This window comes from Haliaeetus albicilla, chromosome 5, assembly GCF_947461875.1.
Source record: "Haliaeetus albicilla chromosome 5, bHalAlb1.1, whole genome shotgun sequence".
In the NCBI taxonomy this organism is placed as follows: Eukaryota; Metazoa; Chordata; class Aves; order Accipitriformes; family Accipitridae; genus Haliaeetus; species Haliaeetus albicilla.
In genome coordinates this window covers 30,617,188-30,639,830 of record NC_091487.1, presented here as the reverse complement: position 1 = coordinate 30,639,830, position 22,643 = coordinate 30,617,188, and the positions used below count along the sequence as shown (strand labels likewise).

The 22,643-nt window shown below is 38.6% G+C and overlaps 1 protein-coding gene across 3 annotated transcripts in view; it reads left to right on the top strand.

The window, feature by feature from the left end:
• Nucleotides 1-21,576, top strand: part of NUBPL (NUBP iron-sulfur cluster assembly factor, mitochondrial) — a 95,789-nt gene extending 74,213 nt beyond the window's left edge. The window contains exons 10-11 of one of the 3 annotated variants that reach the window (XM_069784020.1): nucleotides 2,497-2,579; nucleotides 20,292-21,576. In XM_069784020.1, coding sequence (XP_069640121.1) covers nucleotides 2,497-2,579; nucleotides 20,292-20,321 — 113 coding nt within the window. In that variant the 3' untranslated portion in view covers nucleotides 20,322-21,576. Of the gene's footprint in view, nucleotides 1-2,496; nucleotides 2,580-12,629; nucleotides 13,538-20,291 lie in introns of those variants that run through there. The other 2 variants (XM_069784019.1, XM_069784021.1) reach the window with 2 other exon arrangements.
• The last annotated feature ends 1,067 nt before the right edge of the window (nucleotides 21,577-22,643 follow it).

Below are 22,643 nucleotides of genomic sequence, written 5' to 3'. Positions count from 1 at the left end.
TTCACATTAATCTATCCCAAATGGAAGTTTTATCCCAATGTTATATGAATTCTGCCCCAAAGCCTTGAGAAGTTTTATATATATATATATATATATGTAAAAAATGTATATACTTGAAATTAGTGTTTCTAAATTTATTTTCCTTACATTTTGCAACATCTGTGGCTTTTCTGTTTGTTCAACTAAGCACTTAGGCCTCTTGTGAAACCTGACTAGGTTTTAGTTGCCATGATAACATCTGACAAATTCTGCATGCTAACAATGTGCAGGATAGGAAAGTATCTTCCTTTTATTTGCTCAGAATTGGCTGCCTTTAATATTACTGAATACCTCCTTTATTTTTGTTTATGACAGAAGACAATTAGTAGTCACCGGTATACCTTGGAGTGTAGTTCATTATTTCATATACTTTTGATTGTCTCGTCTTTTTATTGTTCCCTAAAGGAAAGTGTGCCAAAGCTTGTGAGAGAGACTTTGTACTGATGACTGTTTCTCTCTCTGTCTCTGAAATACCCCTATTTTGCTTTCTTTTTTCTGAAGTTTGATGACTGTAACTGTGACCAGTATTACGATATACGTAATACTAAGATATTTTCTGTACACTCCATCCTGACCTTTGCACTTCCTAACTTTTTAAACTGTATCTGCTAATAGAACTAGCAACAACGACTCTCAGATTTTTAAAATTCTTTTTGTTTTTTCCTACAATCCTACAATAAATTCAGATTATTCTCAGCACTTACCCTTTCTTTGCAGTCAGCAATAATTGTTAGTATCAGAAAAGTATACGATAGTAAGTTCCCATCACATTCTGTAGTGAAGAATAGTGCAAAAACTTCATCTTTCTCAAACCCTTATCACCCAAACAGCTGTGCAGATGCTTTTGATGTCTTTATGCTTCTGCTTAATTTATAAGGTTTTGATTTTTTTTTTTTAAATTAAGATTGCATTTTGCTTTGTCTTCTGACTTGCACTTCTGCTCATACAAGTCCTGTTGTGCTCCTGTAGTACCAGCACATCTTTGTAAGTATGAGGAAGAAAAGAGAGAGGCTACCACTTTGTAGTAGGGCAGTTCTTTTTGTAGTTCTCTGAGATTGTTACTAAGCTGGTAGTGAAGAAGTATTTTTTCATTAACAAAACATCTTTGGGGAGAAAAGTGAAGATTAGTCTCTGCATAAAATAATGGTGGGAACTAAATTCTGGGAGATTTATGAAGTTATTGTTATTTTATTAAGAATATTTAAGGTTAAGAAAAGCCTTTCAAAGGACCCCCTAAATATTTTTTTAAATGAATAAATGAACAGACTTTTATGCCTAAATAAATTTATTCATGACTGAAACGAGAAATAATTAAATTTGAAGGAAGTGGACTGTAATCATCATAAATAACAAGTTGAAGTTCTTCAAAGATTCAGCTCACTAATCATGGAGCCACAGCTTTTGTTTGCTATTTGTTTGGGTTTTTCTTTGTATTCCTGCTTGCTTTCCATTCTGCTTTTTTATCTCTTAAGCTGTGTCAAATTTCATACAGTTTTTTTTAACATATCTTTTCCTGGTTACATTGAACTTTAGTAATTTACACTGGCCTTGGTTTGGGTTAAATAAATGTTGCTAAAGTGTATGAATTAAACTGATATAGTTTCTAAGACCAGTCAAGATTGAACTAAGGTAGGCTGTTCTATCTATGTCCATCCATGATGTAAAATGTAGCTCTATCTTCCATTAAAAGAAAGTTGGTCTTCAATTCACTTCATAATTATCTATGTAGCAATGAACTAAACATGGGAACTTCTAGTGTTCTTTAGTGCTGAAAAACTATTTCAGAAAATGTGTTTCAGAATAGGGCTGCTAATTGATAGGGCTGCTAATGCTCCTTTAGAGCGTTCCTTTCCTCTCTGACTGTTCCCTGCTCATTATAAAAGCAGAATATAAAGAAGATTTCTATTGGAAAGAAGAATGAACAGAATAGTTGTCTACCTTTTAATTGGATCCAAGGCCTAATAAGGACAATAACAAATGCTATTATTTGGAAATTAAGTATTCAAAGAAGTCTTTGAACAGTGATTAAAATCTTAAAACAGCACTGAAAAGAATATACAATGAGGAGATAGGCTGAATAGTAAGTTGCATGATGAGCATTTGCCTAACACTCAAGCAATTTTTTATGTACACAAAATAATTTGTATCTCAGCCTGTGTTTTTCTGTGTATTTGAGGCAAAAAAAGCAAACTGCCGACTCTAATAAATGACTGCAAAGCATAGTCCTTCCTCTTCAGAGAATGAAAAATCTAAAATATGTTTGGCATTAATCATTATGGATGTACAGAAACTGTACTGCAGCCAATTTTCATTTTAAGTGCTAATTTTTTGAGATTAAGTAATTCAAAGAATATACCAAACTGGAATTTGATTTCAAGCTGCTTTAGGGCTATTTTAACAAAACATTTAAGACATATTAGGTCTTCACATATGTGTGTCTTGGTATTTTTGATACAGGAGACATTCCACTGCACGTTAATATACGAGAGACATGTGATTCAGGACAGCCTGTTGTGATCTCGCAGCCTCAGAGTGATGCAGTAAGTTTGGTGCACTGCACTTAAAACAACAAAAAGCCCTCCTCCAAAAGCGAATGGAGAGTGCTTCTCGTTATTGCTGTTTGGAAAGAAATGTGTATCTGAATGTGATTTAGGGAAATAAAGTAAAAGAGGGTAGTATCATCAAGTACTCAGGCCCTTTATTTTGCAATGCTGGTCATCCGTTCTGCTTCTGTGGGTTTGTTTTTTTTAATTAGTCTGAATCATTCAGAATAGCAAAGATTTGATCCAGGTTCTGGCATGCCAAGAAGAGGAAGGTCAGTGTCAAGCCTCATGAGACCTTGCAGCTAATGTAGGTCCTCTAAAACTGTCAGCTGAGCCTTTGGTAGTTGAGCCTGGAAACTGTCAAAGGGTCCTATCCAAAGATGTTTGGAACAAAACCTGTGTATTGTCAGTACCTGGGTTGTTTTCAGCAGGAAGTGGAGCAATTTACACACAACAGGAAATGGATTTTTCAGTGCATTTATCAGAACATTTTATTGCCAAAGGAAAATATGAGTTGTTGAGGTGGTGGGAGTCAAAAATGCAAGTCTGTAAAGAAAAGCAGTTGCACATATTAACAATGATAGAGTAAGATTTTCCTGTCTAGTATTTTCTTTCTCCTCGCTGGAGTGTCTGCTGGGTTCTGTAGGGCAGGGTGTTGTCTGCCACATTGTATTTGCACAGTATATGGCATGATGCAGCCTCACTCTTGACTGCTGCTTAGATGTTACTGTAAAAAAAAAAAAAAGTGATTAATGCTGATAATAGATGGTAGAATCAATTAGAGGTAAGGTAGAATGTACCTACAGCACATCAGTAACCTTTCTAATACCATGATTGCTAGGCACATGCTGAAATATTTTTTTCCTTCCCACTCTTTTAAAAGAGAAAAAAAAAAGGGGGGGGGTGATTAACACTGTTAATCCAGTGTTATTAACATACTGATTGGGATTCCGGAGGAACACTGACAGTCTTAAAATTGTAATACACCATTTTGTTTTGAAAGAGAAGCAGCAGCACTATGGCATGTTGATTTCTAATTTAATGCAATATTTTTGCTAGGCTTGCGCAAAGCCCATGCTGATCCTCTGTGGAATAATGTCGTGATCTTGAGTCTAGATCCTTGCGAAAAGGAATCATTCTAATCAATATGGTAGTTTCTATCTGGGAAGTTTGATCAGCAGTGCGAAGGTTTGAATAGATGCATGGCTTAGGTCAAAGTTGACACAAAACAGCTGAGCAAACTAAGATGGAAGGCTCACAGCTCACTGTATCTGAAATCTATAATAACCAAGAGTCTGTAGCCTGCAGGACTATCAATCTAAAAATTCAGACATGTAGGATAGCATTCTGAAAATTAAAAAAGACAAGGAAGTCTGTTGTGTTGCCATCTGTTCCTCGTTGGACTATGTTCCTGGTAACGAAAGGAGGGGTTATGAGCACCATTTGTGGCAATTAAGTTAAATATGAAGAGGAATAAAGATTGACAAATATGTGTGACTCTGGGGAAAACTTTTAATATTCTTCTCTGCCATTGTGTCTGTGAGATAATCATTCTCCTCAAAGAATGAGGTTTTTTTAGATGTCACTAATCTCTACAGAATGAAAAAGAATTTCCCTTTATCTGTGGTTTGCTTCTCATTTTAAAGACAGAGAAAATTATTGTTGTTCTCTTATATTTTAAAAGAAAAATTAAATTCTTAGCACATAACTGAAGGGGGGAGAGGTCATATAAGGTCCGATTCTAATCTTTAATACATGACACCCATTGCCATGTTTCTCAAATAAACTAAAATTGTGGCTATTCATGCATGAACAATCGCAATTTTTCAGATAGATAACAATGTGCCCAGAGCTGCTGAAATTATCTCTGCTCTTGTCCCTTAAATTTACAGGGGTTTTTAAATGCAAAAATCTGTGCTGTTTTTGTTAGAACACACTTACAAATCAAATACAGAATCATGGAACTGAAATAATAGCTAGCATGTTCAAACAGTGGGGAATAAGGATGGTGATTGACTTCTCAGAAACCCAGCAAGCTGTCACACCTTCTAAGCTCTGTCAAGACTAGAATAAATGGTGTTTCTAAAATATGTTAGCTAATACTTTTTTTGCTTACACACCTGCCATGGGGTTCAACTTGCCTTGCTGATATATGAAAGTATAGCTCTCACTCTACACTAGAATTTTAAAATGTGTAAGCAAACTTGTCTAAATTTGTTATTTTAAAGCTTAGATGTAGTTGGTGAAAAGGGAAGTTTCCTTTTCACAACTGGCAAGGAAATTACTAACAACTAAAACAACCTTCCAGAAAAAACAAAATTAATTGTAGAATTGTGCATGTGTGAACTTAGAAAGTTCATCCTCAGCAAAGGCTCAGAATACATAAGACTCTGCTAAAGGATGTGAAGGTTTAATGGCCAGAGTTCTCTTCTGATGAAGCTTGAGACACTCCCCATGGAGAAATAAACAGCGCTGGTAAAATTATTTTGCTTTTGGTATAACATTGTCTATGTTAATGTTTCTGTCAGCTTAGTTGTTTAAATTGTGGCCTTTTTTTAAATAGTCTTCACTGACGAAACTTTGTTACGTGCTGTAGCAATGGAATATTGCTGTACTCGTGTGTTAGCCTAAATGGCAGAGGCTAGTCTAACAGAAAGAGCAGACACAGTGCAGCAGTTGGGAGTGATCTAAGATCCTCTACAAGAAGCTAATAATGTCTTAGTTTAATCAACAGTGAGGACTTACCAGACCCTTCAGGAGATAATTGAGAGTCTTGGGAGCATTTTCCTCCTCCATCAAGCTGTGGAGGTGGATTGGCTGACGAGGGTTTCATTTTTTTTGCTCACCCAAACATATGAGAGAGTCTCTAGACAGCAAAAGCTTACTAGGAGAATCAGGAACACTGCTAAAATGGTAGAATAGGAAAAATGGTAGGGAAGAAGCTAGAACAGGGAAAACAAATGAAGAGTCACGGAAACCAGGTGGAATTGATCATGCTGAGGTGTAGGGGAATCTCCTAAGGATCATGAAAAGGAACCAGCAGAAAAACAGGTGTTTGAAAGAGGCATCCTGACACTTGTGGATAGGAGGGCTAGAAACACAGCAAGAAATATAGAACATGATTAATTGCAGCGGAGTGATTCTCCCACCAAATGAGTTGTTTAAATGCCCAGTGAACTCTCCGTCAACACTGGGGGAAAAGGTAAGTAGAGGTTCCTAAGAGCTCTTCCATCTGTGAGCACAAAACCCAGAGCAGTATGAGACAGTTGGTGGTTATCTTATGAGGACTTCCTGCTAGAAACTTTCAGGTATATCACAGCCTTGATGGCACAGTGGATTTGTTAATACCTTGCTAGAACAGGCAGGCTAGCTGTGACCTTTGAGCACCAAACTCCCATCTGTCTCAAGATGAAAGAAGCAGCTCAAGCAAGTACAAAATACATTAGCTGTACCAGTGTGTCCATTTAACTTCTAAAAGCTAGGGAGTCTTGTTGGGATAGACGTTTCAGGGAGGAGACATGCTGGAGGCTGAGGCAAGCAGTAGGTGGAATCTCTGATCTTCTTGTCTTGGGAATGGGATGATAAAAAAAAAAATAAAAATTGGGGAGGAGAGATGATACACCTCTAAGGTTTAGCAGGGATAATGTATTCAAGGCAGCAGAGAAGTCATGAAAGAATGAAGTTTAGATTTCACCTTCTTCCCCTTCTCCATTATTAAAGAGATAGTGAGCCCTCATGGCAGAAAGTATAAAGAGGATGATTGCTTTTGGGAAAAAAAAAAAAACCAAACAAATTTGAGGAAACACATAATGGTCAGTTAGTTCCTTAGTGTTTTCTTGCCACATATTGTTATGGAAAACCTTTTGAATCTATTAAGGAAAGATACTTTGAGTTTACCCTTTTTACCCCTTATCCGTAAAAATTGAGTGGAGTATATGGGGAAAGCAGGGGAAGATGAAAGGGAGCAAATCCAATGAATCATATATAGCTTAGAGGGTTGGATCCCCAGATCACACAGCCTTTTGCAGGTATGCACAAACTTACATGCAGTGGGGTCAGGAATTTATGACTTGGGTAGGAGAAGAGCCAAACTTGTCCTGGAGCAAGGAAACCAGGACCTGTGGCTGGAAAACATGCTTAATGTCATCATTTCCAGCTTGCAATAAAGACCAGTGTATGATACAAACCCCACATACTTCTTGGGGGATGTTCTGTTACTGTCTAGTTCACATTTAACAATGCGAAATGTATTCAGCCCTCTTGCAGATTTCATGTACTCATATATATTGGTGAAGGATTTTGAGACCAGTAAATTGCACACAGATCTATAAGGGGAGAGAAAAAGCCCAGTCAGGTGGAAAGCAGAAGCACAAGGCATCAGCAGTCTGACGTAACAGAGGAAAGTTAAGTCTGGTTAAAAATCCCTTTTCAATTAAATTAGAAATGTTACAGACCTTGCTGTGGTATTATCCGAAGAGACAGGTGGAATTTGTATTCTGAAGGACTTTTTTTGTAGAACTCTATGAAAGGGTGATGTTTAAGTAGGGTAAAAATGTACAACCTTTTAAAGCTTGCAAGAAATAGTTGGAGAAAAATTGAGGTAGTGGTAGCAAATAATGTTTGCTGTTGTTTAGCTGTCATCAATAATTCCATATAAAGAGTGGTCTCTCCAGGCTGTGATATCTTTAAAAGAAAAGCAAACCCTCAAGAAGGCTGCATGATATGATTTATAATATGCCTTATCATCAAGGCTTCCTTTGAATGATCACAGTAACATTTGGTATGTGTAGGTTCGAATCCTTCATTCAGGGTGTAGATAGTACAATGCATCATCAGACCCTCATTTATGCTTCACTCTGCTGAAGAAAATGCTGAGTGGTAGGATAGTCTGTTTGAATGATGCTACTGTATTGCATTTGAATATCAGTGTTCTACTTAACTGTTTTCTGGGCAGGATGTCTTTTCTGATGTACGTAATGGCACCTGAGTGATGTACACGTATAATGGCACCTTGGGGCTAGCAGTGTTTCTCAGCTGAGGCTCCCTCAGAGGACGGCTTGGCTTTGCAACTGCTGATATATAGGATTAACAGGAAATTTCCCATGAGCACTGAGGATTTTTTTTTGAGGGATTAGATTCAGGAAGCATCCAGTTTACCTACCCATCTCCTCCATTTCATGTTGGAATTTATGGATTGACTTTTATTGTTTCATTAAGTCCCCTTTCTGGGCTGAGACTTCATTGCAGCTTGGCAGGAGTTGCCAATACATGCAAAGAAGAATCTTATGGTAGAACTGCCCAGAGGAGGACAGAGTGGGAAAGGCTCTGGGCCTCTTGCAGCTGTCAAGAATTTCTCTGGGTGACGTGAAGCTTTCATCTGAAGTGGAAGCTCATTTAAAGCTGTGTTTATCATCATACTTTTAGTGCCTTCTGAGTTGACCACAGTAAAATACAGACATCGTAGGGCAGCTCCAGTCATGCACTGAAGGTTGGAGTTGTGTCAAAGTAACAAGCAATTTCTGTGGAAATTAAAGCTATTTAACAATCTGATTGAACTGGAAAATGGACAAATGGACTGTGGTTGAGCAAAGAGAGTGCTAATAAGAACAAGAGCTATCACCTATCATTATTTTCATGCAAATGGTAGCTGAGTCTAGTATTCGTCCTTGTGATAGTCACTATTTGATTAGTTGCATATGGTTGCTAGTTTCCTTTAGCAATGAATAAAGTATAAGCCCCTAACAGCTCAGTTGAGCAGATTTAAATACCTTATCCTTCTTTACAGGTATAGTAGCATCCACAGCATTTGATATTCCAGATGGTTGGGACTTGCATAGATTCTCCCTTGGATTGCTGGGCTGGATAAAGCATCTTAATAGTCTTGAAGTCTTTTAATCACAAATAGAAGTTAGAAACCATGTCAGTACTGGGATTTATACTCTATGGTATACTTGGCCCACAACCAAGTGGTGGGATCAGTATGCTTTTTCTGAGTTGCTGTTCTGAAGCTGTTTGTATGCAGTGGTTTGGGTGAAGGCGAATGTGGTATCAGCTCATACCTGTTTTGCCTTTGTTGATGGGTAAATTGTATTCTGTATTTGTGTGGTCATTGCACCAGACACTGGAAGCCACTGCAGTGAGCTGTTTGCAGGCTAAGATCTGCACTTCAGTGAAAGGCAAACTAGCAGGTGAAGCGAAGCTAATCCTATCCATGAGAACAGGGCAGAGTCAGCTATGACCTGTACGGTCAGTTTGCAATAATCTTAGCAGTGATGCATACCTCCCTCATGGGTAAGATTTTTAGGGAGAATGAAATGCCATAACTGAAGGGCTCACATTTCTCTAGGATTACTGTAGGGCTTAATTAGATGAGTTAATAAAAAGACTTGCAGTTTAAATCTACCCCATGTCTATTATCCCATGACAGAGTAATGAATCAGGATGTTCTGATTATTTAGGCTAAGTAGGACTTTTCAGTCCTTTCACTGATGAACTTCATTACAAGTTCTCCGTTTCCTAGTCCACGATCTATGCTGTCATTAGTCACTTCATCATCTACCATGCCCTCTCAGTCCTAAGGAGGTTTGTGATTTAAAAAATGCTGTGCTCTTCTGGCAGTGTTTGTACCAGTGTTTGAGAGGTAAGCAGTCTCTCATGTGGCCATTATCCATCTCTTTCGACTCCGAACATCACCTTCCACCTCTACCTGTGCCCTCCGCAGTGCTGCTTTCGGACCCCATCTAGGCAGCGTTCATAATGAACAAGCCTGGTCTGGTTTTAGGGCATTCTGTCTTCCTGTGCGCTTCTCCTTCATCCTCTCGAAACAGGGGGAATGTTTGGCTTCCAGCTAACTGATATGTTACTGTTAAATATCAAGTTGTCCATCTGTAAAAAAAGCTTTCAGAAAGATTGTCTATAAACCATTCCTTTAGAGCTTCCAAACCATAAAGGGAAATACTGATCTGTAAAGCACACTTTTATCCTATTAAAATGAAAATGGTTGTGAGTGATGAGTAAGAACTCATCCTTTACTTTTTCTCCTCTAGCTTTCCACCCAAAAAGGAAGTAAAAAACCCTCTCTGTTTTCAGTTGCAATCCATTTCCTTTTGCTTAGTAATGATGGAGTAAACAGCTGAACTGAGCTGTGCTTCCCGTCTACAGATGCCCCATTGAAAAGACATGAGTAGGAGAAACCATTCAATACATGTAGGGTTGTTTTTACGTGATGAAAGGCATATTGACAGTCACTGACATTCCATTTAGACCTTTCACATATGTTGATTGAGAGACAGGTCCTCACTCATAGCTGAATGATTTGTTCAAAGATAGGAAACTAAGGCTTGAAACAGTTGATTTTGTCAAACACAGGTTACTAGTAGAGTTCTGTAAGGACATGTATGGGATGCTGGTCTGTTCAACATATAAAGTAGTGGTCTAGGAAAACAAAAAAAAGGATGCTTAGCAGGTAAGACCAATTGCAATAACGCTAGGGCTAGGTATTACTAGCATGCTGGTTACAAAGAGTTGCACCAGGAGCGTCCTGTTATGAAGCGACAGATCAGCTACCTGGCAAATGAGAGTCAGTGTACATTGCAAAATTGTTGCCCAGATACTCATTAGCAGTGTTTTGGGTGGGGCGGGGGGGGAAATCTAGTTTATTGGGATTTTGACATAGGGTAACACACAAGCAGTCAAGTCTTCCAAGCAGGATATCTCATTGCTGTCTAGATGGTTATGGAAGTCTTGTGTTCTAAGGACCCTTGCCAATGGTGTCTATGGCTGGATCAAATGAGACTCCCTGAACTGCTCTATAGCTCAGTTTTAACAATGCAGCTAGTCCATGGTCCTATATGACTGCTTCAGCATATGCATGATCAGTTGCTGCTGATTATCTTGATTTGTGTATAGAACATCTCCCATCTTAACTATGTACAAAACCACTGTCCTATGTTAGTATTTCTGCACCTACAGGAACAATTTCTACGGTGTGTTTGTAATTCTGTGTACAATTTGGTCAATTCTGGAGCAGAAACAGCCTGGGCAATCTCTAGAAAGAGCCATATTTTCTATGCAGGTTTTTAACTGACTCCTTAAAACACATGAATTGATCTACACAAAGTGGGAGCTGCCTGTGGGACTCTTAAAGACAGTCCAAAATTCCCACCTGGAGCACTCCTACACCAGTTAGTCAAATATTTAACTGCAAAGGCAGCTTGACTTCAGTCAGTCACCTTGTTCAGGTTGGTCCGTTATCTCATCTAGGCAGGTGGCTAGCTGCGGAGTAGCTAGACCACCCAGGGAATTAATAGCTAGCGTGGTGGGCGTTGCACATGGGCACAGCTGTGCTACCCAACTGCACTGCAGTTATACCCATAGGAGAAGTTTGAATTTCATGCTTGTGACATAAGTTCTGTAGTTCTTGCCACAAAGTCACGCGTGTGGGAGAACACAATTCTAGCTTGGTGTCTGCATTCCTTACAAACTCAGAAAATTGTGACATTAGTTTTAAGGTGATGTGAGCACTGAGGCTGGGAGTGCCAGAAAAGAAAACCCTACAAGTCAGAAGCGAACCCTAGAAGAGAGGAGACACGTTTGGGCTGCCTGGCCCTGCAAAAGGCTGGCACCTGGTTCAGACCAGTGGCAGTTTGTGCAGGTGGCCCAAGCGAGAGACAGACCTTCTCTTCCTGCCTCTCAAGCTCTGGCCTCAGGTGCATGTCAGTTCCTTTGCTATTTTAAAGGCTCATCAGGATAAACAAGGTCTAACTCGAGGCTAGAGCCATCCAAGAGTGCTGCAGGAGGCAGGAGAGATCGGTGTGATAGGGAAGGAACACTGTGGTGATTTCTTCTAGTAAAACAGGGATATTGTCAATGTTGGCTCCATATGCAGACTTATTTGAGAAGATGAAGTAGCAGCTTCAAACAAAAGCAGAAGCAAGCTGAATAGCAGGGGAGTTTTCTCTTGTACTAGACAAACACAGAACGTGATGCACCAGCTGGAAGTTGAAGCATGACATTCAAATTATAGATAAGGTGTACATTTTTAACAATGGAATTAACCACTGGAACAACGTGCAAGATATATAAATATACACAAACACAAAGATACTCTTTTAGTTGAAAATCTTTATATCAAGATTGGAGACCTTTCTAAAAGGCATGTTCCATTTTGACTACAAATTGTTGAGCTTGGTACAGGAATTCTTTGGTTTCATTTTGTGGTTTTTTTTCTGTGTTGGATTTAGGTAGTGTTTTTATACATGTCTCTTGACATTAAATTTATGAATACTTGATGTTAGACTGATCACGGTCCTAGCTGTGTCATGTTTTTGGAGATGTTAGAAGAAGTGTGCTTATTTGGGTCACTCCCAATACTCTTTACAGTTCTGTGCTCTTCTGCCCTCCAGTTGACGGTATCTGACCAGATGCCACGGGTTGGTGTGAGAGACGGATTTTGCTGTATGGATTCTAGTGTTGCAGAATTAGTTCTTTCTAATACCCATTTCAGTCTTTTGGAAGGATGGGGTTTTTTTGAAAATACTTTCATTTTTAATGTCTGTATAGGAAATTCTGTAGTGTAGTCTAGTCCGTAATTAATTAATTATAAAAAAAAAATTAATGTCATTGTTTTCTCTGATACTCTATCTCAATCCTGTGCACGGTGCATCTCAGTCTTCAGGGTGAGGAAAGTTTATAACCGATAGTATCTTTGGGACTAAAGAGTCTCCTTCTTCTCAACACTTCTCCTCCAGAATGTTGATTTTGTTTGCTGTTTAAGACAGCTTGTTCAGTCAAGTTCTATTCTTGGAATAATACCAAAGTTAAATTTTACATGCCCTTCCTCCCAATATTTTAAATAATGCTTGTACTTATTTTATGTATTAATGCATCATTTTTCCTGAACACAAAACTGGCTAAATCGAACCGATTTATTGTAACATTTTTTCTTTTTCTTTGAAGGTATGTGAAAGAACATATACCTAACGAGATGTGAAATACTCCTTTTTATAGAAAATGAAAGGTGCTAAATATATGTTTCTGTTTTTACAGGCTAAAGCCTATCTAAAGATAGCTATGGAAATAGTAAGACGACTGCCAGTACCTCCCGCTTGAAGTGTTTATCACTGAAACTTACCAAACAAGCAATTTTTTGGCGTGACCAATGCAGAAGAGTCCTGCTACGTAATTACGTGGATGCCATATTTTAGTTCTAAGAACTTTTTAGGAGTTAATTTACCAGAGGTTAAATTATGATTGTGGTATTTACTGTTTTTCAAATCATTGTTTGGCCATGTCCAAATGGATTGAAGTATGCAAAAGATGACAGACGGTATTTAACTGCTGGATTGTAACATCATCAAGCAAGAAGAGATAAAGTATATATTTTTTTGCATGTGTCCTGTTTTAAGGTCAAGATAAACAGCTGCCCCAGCCAAGCAGAATGATGAAAGGGGTGCCAAGGCATAAGTCCTCCTTAAAAAATGACATTTGCCATACTCTGATTTCTGTCAATTTTGGTTCAACTTTTTACTTGGTTAACTACCAAGCTCACCTTAAGTGCTGCAAAATTTTAAGAAGCAAATTCAGTTATGTAACTGCAATACTTTTGTGTGTTCATCTTAAAATAAAAAAAATTCCACATATACTCTGAAGAGTTCTTGTGATGGATTATTGGATAATGTTTGATCATGAGGCGATTCACAGTTTAATGGAGAATGGATTACGTGACCCTGAGGCTTATTTCTTGGCTGCTTTGCATTATAATGGACCCAGACAGAAGACTAGGTAACCAAGGTCTTCACTGAAAACCACATGGTGTGCCTGAGCTCAGTTTGCCAGGGGATGCAAATGATCAAGATAAATTAAATTTATGATTGTATATTCCTATTGCAGTGCAGCAACTTGGAATTTGAATATAAAGATGTATTTCTGAAGTAAAGAAAAATTTGGTCTTCAAACTGCGTGGCCTTCTGGTTTGTTTTTTCATTGCCTTACATTTTTGCGATCTTTATTTTTGTGTTGGTGTGTGGAAGTGGAATAATATGCCTTTAGGGAATGAGTTTCCATTTACAATTAGATGTTTGAGTTGACATTTAGGCTTTTTCATTTACACAATCAAGTATGGCTATCTTAAATGTACATCTTAACCATACAGTATTGGGAATTTAACCATACCAGAGACTTCTGCTGTTGACCTCTGTGGGACAAGATTTTCCCTGTAGTCCAAATAATTATTCATAATTTTGGATGTTATTGGCTTTTTATATTGAGGTGATAAAACATAAAAAGTTGGTATATATTTACATATTTATATTTTATATTTAAGTAATATGTACCCAGAATTTATATGGGAAAGCTAGACACAAATTATGGGTTGAATTTCAAGCTTAGGTGATTTTGTAAACATGTAAACTATATAGTCCAAAACTGTTGATTTTTTGCTTCAAGACTATGTCCAAACCTCCTCGCCTGCACCCTCCCCCATGAGACCTCATATCATTGTTCAGCTTATTCAGTAGCATATTATCCCAGGCCTGTAGAATTGCCACAAATATTCACTTCCTTTCAGTTGTCTAATATATTCTACAAAAATGAAAGCTGGCTTAGTGTTCTGCCCTTTCTTATTGTATTGATAATGTATGTGTTTTTTTATGTGAGTATGTGAGTTTTATCTCTACACATATTATTTATTAACTTCTGCTTTACATACTGTAATTGTTGATATGTATGTCTATAAGTAATCCTGTGGTTATTTTGGCATAGTATAATCATAAATTTCATAGGAAAAACTGTGATTTCTGACTTTTTTAGCAAAAGACTGCGATGCTTTCTGAATTTTGGTATTTATTATTTTTATTCTGTCAAAAAGAATGTACCTGACACCCAGTTCATGTTGAGACTGGGTGAACAATCAGTATACAGATATAAGGTTGGTTGTTTTCTGTTCCTTTTCTTTCTCATTATTTCTTGGGTTAGTTGAGGGATGAAACTTGCTTTCAAATGTCCTTTTATTTTTACTCCTTTTTACATATTTTTTTTCCTTTTAATTAAGTACTGCGGTTTTGCTCTGTTGAATCTTTCACCTGCAGAACTATTTTTGAATGCCTTTATCAAGAAGCTGGTTATAATGAATAAATATAGTTTCTAAGCCAATCTGAAAATTCATACTTAATTAACATTTTTGTGGAAGGATTACACAATGTAGTAGGTGAGACCTGATTTATTGATTAAAAATTGTCAGTCATTTAAAATATATATATATGTAATTGTACACAGTAGGAAGGACTTTTCTGCATTTAAGGACAGCAATGGTTAAACCAAATTTAAAATGAGAAGGTATTTGCTTTACTTTCCTCATTCTTGAGTGAAAAAGTATCTGCTTCCCAGCCCTTCTCCTGCAAAGGCAGTGAAGGGCACTGACAGAGTGTTATTGCTACTTAATGTTGTAGAAACACATACTCATATTTTTTTTTATTCTACACTACACTGTTAAATACATATTTATGAATTCTAGTCAACATACTAGATTTGAAATCGTAGTTCATAAAACCCGTGGTAAAAGTTATTGGACTGGGGGTGGTGGTGGTTGGATCAGTCAGAGGTTGAGCAGGAGACAGTGGCATTTAACCATAGTTTATAAATACAGGTTATAGACTTGACACACAGGGTTGTTTGCTCTTTTCAGCTCCAGTATTTTACTTTCATCTCTGTGATATTTCCTAGTGTACTAGTATTTTTTTTCTAAAAATGCTAATCCTAACAATAGGACCTGGCTTTCCTGAGCTGTATGGGTAGATGCCCTTTGCTCAGGAGCAATGGAGACTTACTGCAAAATTACTGTGATTGTGGGTTACCAGCACAGAATTATTAACGTTTGTAGCAGTGTAAGCTGCAGATACATGCTGCAAAATCCTACAGAGGAAGAGAAAGAGGAAGGCTGGGAAGGCACAGAGCCAAGCAGGCAGTAGTGGGTACAGAGGCAAATGTCAGTCCCAGGTTACCTCCTGTGTAGGTTAAGAGCAAGATTCCCAAGATCGCCTTGCATCACTCTTAGAGTTATTTTGGCTTTCACGATACGGCCCTTTGTATAGTGACCACAGTTCTTGTGTTTGCAGGTAGTTCCTGTTGTTTCTTGGGTGAGGAGCGTATGGGCTGTGTCTTAACATGGTGCATTTCCTGGCTTTCACAAGTTTCGGGTTTGATGAAAATGAAGCTGAAAGAGGATATAGAATTGTTTGTGGCAGTGAAGTATTTTGCTGTCAAATTTTTACTGCTACGTTCAGGTCATTGTGAACTGTTCAGCCTTTGAGACTATGGTTTGTGCAATCCTTCAGATGTTAAATTTCTCACAACAGCAGCAAAATTTTTAATTATTTGTAGCAATGAAAGTAGTTTGCAAATCAGTTTTTCTCTACCATTTCAATTTGAGTTTAAGCTACAGCCCATTTTAGTTGCTCTGATTGGTGATCATGGTGATGAAATAACATTAATGCAGAGAAAAAATGGCAGAAGCAGGTCATCTTCAATATATTAACAACCCCCTCCTGTTGGGTTCAACACAGCACATGAATCCCCCCCATAATATCTTTCCCCTAGTAAGAATATGGTTTCCACCTGGACCTACTCAAACTCCCTGCTGGGTTCTTCCCACTTGTGGTGCGGTTAGTGCTGATTAGAGCAGGCTTTGATCCGAGGCAGGTGCTGCATACTGGTTTGTTGGTAAACTTTGTTCAGGCTAGTATTGGGCCCCCTGATATAAACCAAAGGCTGCAATCAAGGCGGGGGAAAAGGGAGCAAAGAAGAGGTGAATCTCATGCCAGTAGGAAATCTCCAGGTTCCCAGAGACACTGCTGTAATAATACTGGGTTTGCAGGTGCAAGAATATATGTGGGAGAATAAAAGCAGGAGAGCAAGAAGAAAGGAAAACCCTTCTGTTGATCAGGTGAAAGATTAAAGAGCTGTTGAGAGGCTCTGTGGGCTACAGAACTGATTTGCAGATGCTAAGGCACCAAAGATGCTGTGTGACAATATAAAGGGGATTTTGGTACTTAACTTAAGCTGTGCAAAGCTTCTATCAGAGCATCCCCAACCCCGAGACTGGCACACGAGTTCCATACCCGAGTACCCAAGGTGCAGGGACTGCGCCCGTCCTTCCAGATGTCATTGGTGGGGGTAGGATCTCCATGCTTCCTTTTCCACAAGGTTTGCAGTATTTGCCCAAGGTGCAAGAGACTTGTTCTACGCCTGGCATTGGCTGAGAAGATTCAAATCCATAGCTCCTAAACTTAGGAGAGGTCCTCAGCCCCTGGCTTAGTCTTTGCTAAGGACCGTCAATGAGCATTCATCGCTTCTTCTGATAAAGCTGTATCGCTTGTGGAAGAAATAAGGAACATTGTGGTACTGTGTCTCTTGTGGAGGAAATAAGGAATATTGTGGTAATCACAGCTAATTATTTTTTAGCCTACTGACTTGGGCTGGACTTTGATCCTTGCTCCCAGCTTTATTGGAGATTTTTACCTAACGAGTCAGTGAATAAAATGATCAATTCTTAGGGTAATGTCTGGCATTGTAGCTGCTTGCAGCCTTGAGAAAAGGCTGGGAGGTTCTGCGTTTGGATTTTGATACCCATGTATTATTTTAGTTTCTCATGGCCGCATCTGGGCCTATATTGCTGTCATCAGTCTTACTTAACGGGAATGCTTCCTAGCAGAGATGGTTAGGTGGAAAGGCTCCTGCTTAAGGATGCTTGACAATAAGATGGATCTAAATTGCTGATTTAATTTCAGAATTGATTTATAATGGCAGTTATAATGATGATTATATTTTATTTTGGCAGCATATCAGCCAATGCACCGGTATGTCAGCCACATATCACAAAAGCACAGCAAAAGAAAAAATTCATTCTGAAAGTAGTTTTCAGACTAAATTTAAGACTTACCTTTTTTTTGTGCATTCTTTTACATTATACAGATATTAAATCTGAAGAAAAGGTATATTCAAAGGTCTGTATTTTTCCATTATCTTCACATATTCAGGGAGGCTTTTTTTTTTCCCCCGGCAACAAGAGGACAGGCACAGCTTGTCATTCCTTATGCACCTATTCCTCTCAGTTTCTCCATTTGCATGAGTCTGGATCTGAATACTGACTTTAATCAATGCAAATAAATGACTTCTCCTAGGGAGTACGTGAGTCTTCAAATGAGCTAGTGGGGGGAAGAACATCTGTTGTCCTTCAACATCGTTTTGAGGGCTTACAGATTTATTTGAAGTGTTTTCACTCACACCACTGGGATTTTCTAAAAGTTGTGTTATTTCCTGTGGTCCAGAGGTTTTGTCTTTCCTATGAGAGAAAGGCAGGAGACTCCCCACACTTGCCTCCCTTAGGTATGCTTCCTGTTACTAAGCGAGGTCTGTTTTAAGAATACAAACTTCTGGTTACTTTTTCTGAAAAGTGTTAGCTTACTTGTAATGACTTTCTAATGGTACTTAGGAGTACTTTTTTACTTTCAGGGATTTTTTTTTTATTTTTTCAAATTAAGCTTGAAGAAATACTCTAATGTATTTTTAAAGCCCAGTTTGGCTGCATATCTGGGAGAAATGAACAGGGTGAGAAACTATCTTATTAAGCCAAGCCCGTATTCTCTAGATTTAATTTTGGAGTGTTCCTTCAGTGTGTAAATGTTTCAAATATTTTTACATCTCATTAAGGGAAACTGGTAAAATGAACAGAAGGTCAGGATCCTGAACACTTCCCTGCTCTGTAAGCAGTAAGCACTGTGAGGGTGGCGTGAGATCTGTCTGTAGGCTGGTCAGACAGGCCAGGATGAGTTTACATGTTGTTTTATCTGCTGAATCAGGAAGTTTCTACATGTCTCTTTTTAGAGGAGGAATTTCCATATAAACGGGCTTTTGTCTGTGATACCTTGAGGCCTCTAATTAATTACATTTCAGATGGAGTCGGGAGGGTTTGAGTTCACACTCCCTACTTCCTCCTGCAGGATAATAGGACCCAATGGCTATTTTGGAGAGTTACTTTTTAAAACAAGTGTTAAAAGGCTGGGAAAATGTGCCTTGTAAGCATCTAGGCTTTGAAAACTTAGTCTAATAAACCCACATTTATTCGTGAGTGCCAGCACTACTGGCATCTCTTTTGTAATGCCTTAATATCCTAAGCTTTTAGAAAGCCTGTGAATTTGTTGCTTGTTTGCACATTTTTATAAATGCGTGTTTTACAGATGCATTTCTTAGTAACACAGACACTGCTACTTCACTTTCAGCTTAATTCCTCTATAGTGTAAATAAAACTCTTTTTGTAAAGCAGTTTTCCGTGACTGTTGGTAATGCATCTAGAAAGTTATTCCTCTAGAGAAAGAAATGACAGGGCTGTTTGATGCTGAATGCCTTCTTCCCTGTTGGGTTAATATAGGAAATTGTAGTTGCTGTCTCGGTGAATGTTGTTGGTTTTGTTACCCTGATGGGAAATATATCTTCACTAATACAAAATGAAACAGCTGATAAAATGCCTTTTAGTTATTAAGAGCTTGTAGCTCATGAACATTGAAAACAGTACACACTAGGGTAATTTATTTAAAATATTCTTATTTTTACACTTTTTAAGTATGGTTTTTAAGAAAGCAGTAGCAATAAAGACATTTGGACAAACTCTCTGCTGTTGAAATGGATTGCTTTCCACTGGCTGAAAAGGTCTGCCATTTTCACAACAAATGTGACTCAGACAAGTATTATTCAACATCAGTGCCTGCGCACAGGATCCTGTATATGAATCTGCAGTAGCAGGTGACAGGAGGGAAGAGGGATGATGTACCAGTATTTGCCTGGAATGACCTCATGCCAGGAGGCAATAGGAATTTGTCTGGCATAGCAAAAATACAAGCAGAATTACATTTTAGGGAAAGCAGATGGGTCAGGGCAAAGCAGGGGTGTCTTACTAGTTTGTAGATGTGACAGCCATATGAAAGGAAATTAAACTTTTCTACTGTCAGAAATAAAACTGGGAACGTATCTGTCCCGGTTCTGCCAGAAATGTACAGTTGGCAAATATGTCACCTGGGGTGCCTGGCACCCTGGGGACGTGCTGATCCTGGTGGTTCAGAAAGGTGTCAGGACAGAATCATCAGATCTCTGCAGATTATCTGGAGTCCTCATTTATGACACAATTTCTGCATGTTAGGGAAGCTATTGAAAAATACATTTACAAGCGAATAGTTGAAAACAGTTGCCACAGAATGTTACTTGAGAAACAGGATGTCTTAGTTCTTGGTCAGTCTGTTTTATATCAGGTAACGTGCCATCCCAGGGTGGTTGTTTATTAAACTTAGCATTTTAGCTGTCTTTACCACAGGAGCTGAAGTTGAATACAATAGCAAGATACATAATCACTGCAAGGTACTTTTCTTGGCACTTGGGTGATACCAACAAGCAAGGAGTAATTTTGAATACCTTACTGAATTACTGTACCAGAGCTTAACATACAGTAACCTGAAGTTTCATCCTATTCCAGTAATTTTTTTCTTTACAAAGTGTTTCGCATTGCCTTTTCCAGCAATTTAGTACTGTCAGTTGGTCAGATAAAGATAAAAAGATTTATGTATGGAGGCTCCTAGAGGGAATTTCATGCTTTGAAGTGAGATTCTATAACTTTCTTCAAAACAAAATGGTGAATGATAGGGTTGTTTTTTATCTTCTGTTTAGTTTTCAGGAACTACAGTCACCATAAGATAAGATACCAGTTGGACATAATTTTGGATAGTCAAATTGGAACTCTTCTAACCAGGTGCTGATCATATCTTGAGAATACAAACGCAGAATCGTCATGAAGCTCTGGTTTTTTTGTATATGAATGTCTGTATTTCACTGTATCTCCATTGGCATGGGATCAATAACTGGCAGATAAAATGCAAAGAACGTTTGAGAAGCACGTGAGTGAATTGTCACGATTAAGGATCATGAAAACATACCTGTTGAACCCAGATTTCTGATGCAGCATGTGCATGCGCTGACACTGGAGGAGCCAGCAGCATTCAGACAGTGCCATGGAAGTTTTCACCTCCTAGGTGAGCTCCAAACTCATGCTGTGATTTGCTATTGAGAAAAGTCACACCCTAAACCGTGTCAGCGTTGAACCTTTATACTGTATGTTCGCATGTCCGGAACATGGGAAGTGACTCACCAAAATGTTTATTCTTCACATTGCGATCTACTCTTCCTAGAAAAACAGGGATCTATTTACGCCACAATGTATCAGTGCTGCTTATCAGAGGGTACAATATCCCTGCTGGGGCTGGTACTGGTCAATATTTGTTGGTAGCTGGTGTTCTGTTTGTAGAAGGACAGTAGCTGCGTGTAATACTTGGGAACCACATTCTTACATTGCTGCACCTGGCAGTTGTTATGGGCTATGATGGTTGCTTTGATTTACTTTCCGTCTGAGTAATGCTGCGTTATTTGTAGGCAATGTGTAGCCCTGCAATTCTAGTGTTACCATTCCCAAGATAAAATCCTGCACCGAGAATGACCCTCTAGCAATGGCATCTTACCCTTGTACCTCCACTATGTGGGAAGAGTTCTGCGTGGGCACTGGGAGAGTGTGGCAGAGCCGTCCACTCTTCTCTTTGCCGTGAAGGACTTCTTTGGGCCTGTTGGGACACAGAGATAATTGAGGGTCAGTAAAGTGGTATGAGGAAATAGCCTTCCATGTGATGTTTGAACATGAAACTAGTAAGGGAGGAAACCTGGAGGAAAGCTGGAACCTCTCTGCTGTTTTTCTGGCCTTTTCACAAGGAAGACCCTTCTTTCGCAGCACTGTAAATTAGCAGTTTTAAGTCACGTGGCTTTGATAAACTGTATTTTTATTATTTGTATTATTGTAACCTTAAAAGGTATGTGGGCTTTCTGTGCACATTTCATCAGTACCTATGTTTTACTGCATCACTTTGTAAAATAGAAAATTATTTTCCCCCTATATGTATAATGAAAATGCCCAACTGTGCTTTCATGCATTGCATGCAATACCTCTCCTGATTTCCACTGGGGCTCAACTGCAAAAACAGGAGAAGGAATACACATGTGATTGGTTTCTGTTTAAGTAATTGTATGTTTTGAAAAAAAACTTTACTATTCTAATGTGTGCTTGTCAAGCAATACTTAGAGCAAAATGTGAAGATGTTTCTAACTAATGCTTTTATTGTTCTTCAAGTTCTTTTGAAAGTGTGTTATTCATAAACTTTAAAAAGAACTGTTTTCTTTTAAGAAGCGTCCGTGTTTAATATGTTCAACTAAGAAACAAAACTCAAAAAAACTGTTTATGATACAGTTTTATAGTTTCTGATGGGGCATATGAAATGCGTATTTTCTATAACCTCTGCTCTGTAGCTTAGTGCCACTAAGATATAAAATAATAGAGCCTGACATGCATAGAGAAGAAGTGGTCAGCATAAAATGCAAAGGGGATGGTTTGTTGTTTGCATTTCAGCATACAGAAGGTAAGAAGTTGCCTGCATCTCAAAGCCAAGCTCTAAGAGTAGTGATCTCTGCAAATTAGAAATATTATGACTTCTAATCCCTAGTTGTAAAAAAGAATTCATTTCACTCCTGTGATGTGTTGTGGAGAACTGGATCACTGTCTCTCTGTAGGAGGCCAGTTAACAGCTTGACAAGACTGGCAGCAGTGAAGTTTCCTAGCAATGAAAGCCTCACTCTTCAAGAGGATTATTGCATTTTGATTAAGATCAATATATTTGCGTTACTGTACACAAACAGTTTGATTCAACCCTTGAACTTGCAGAATGTTGACCTCCAGGATTTTGTCCCACAAGACATCTGAGACTTTAATTTGCCAGGTGGTCCAAAAATCATCGACTGACCTCCACTCTGAGGCGCACAGCTCTCCTTATGTGTGGGGGTGGCACGCATTGCAGAAGTTGCACTGATTCATCGCCTCTCCCAGGAAACCTCTGCCTGGCTCACTTCAAGCCTTACTTCCCCTAAGGGAGTTTTGAGCATTCATGCTCTTTTAATGAGCTACGTTGGAAGATACTCTTGTGA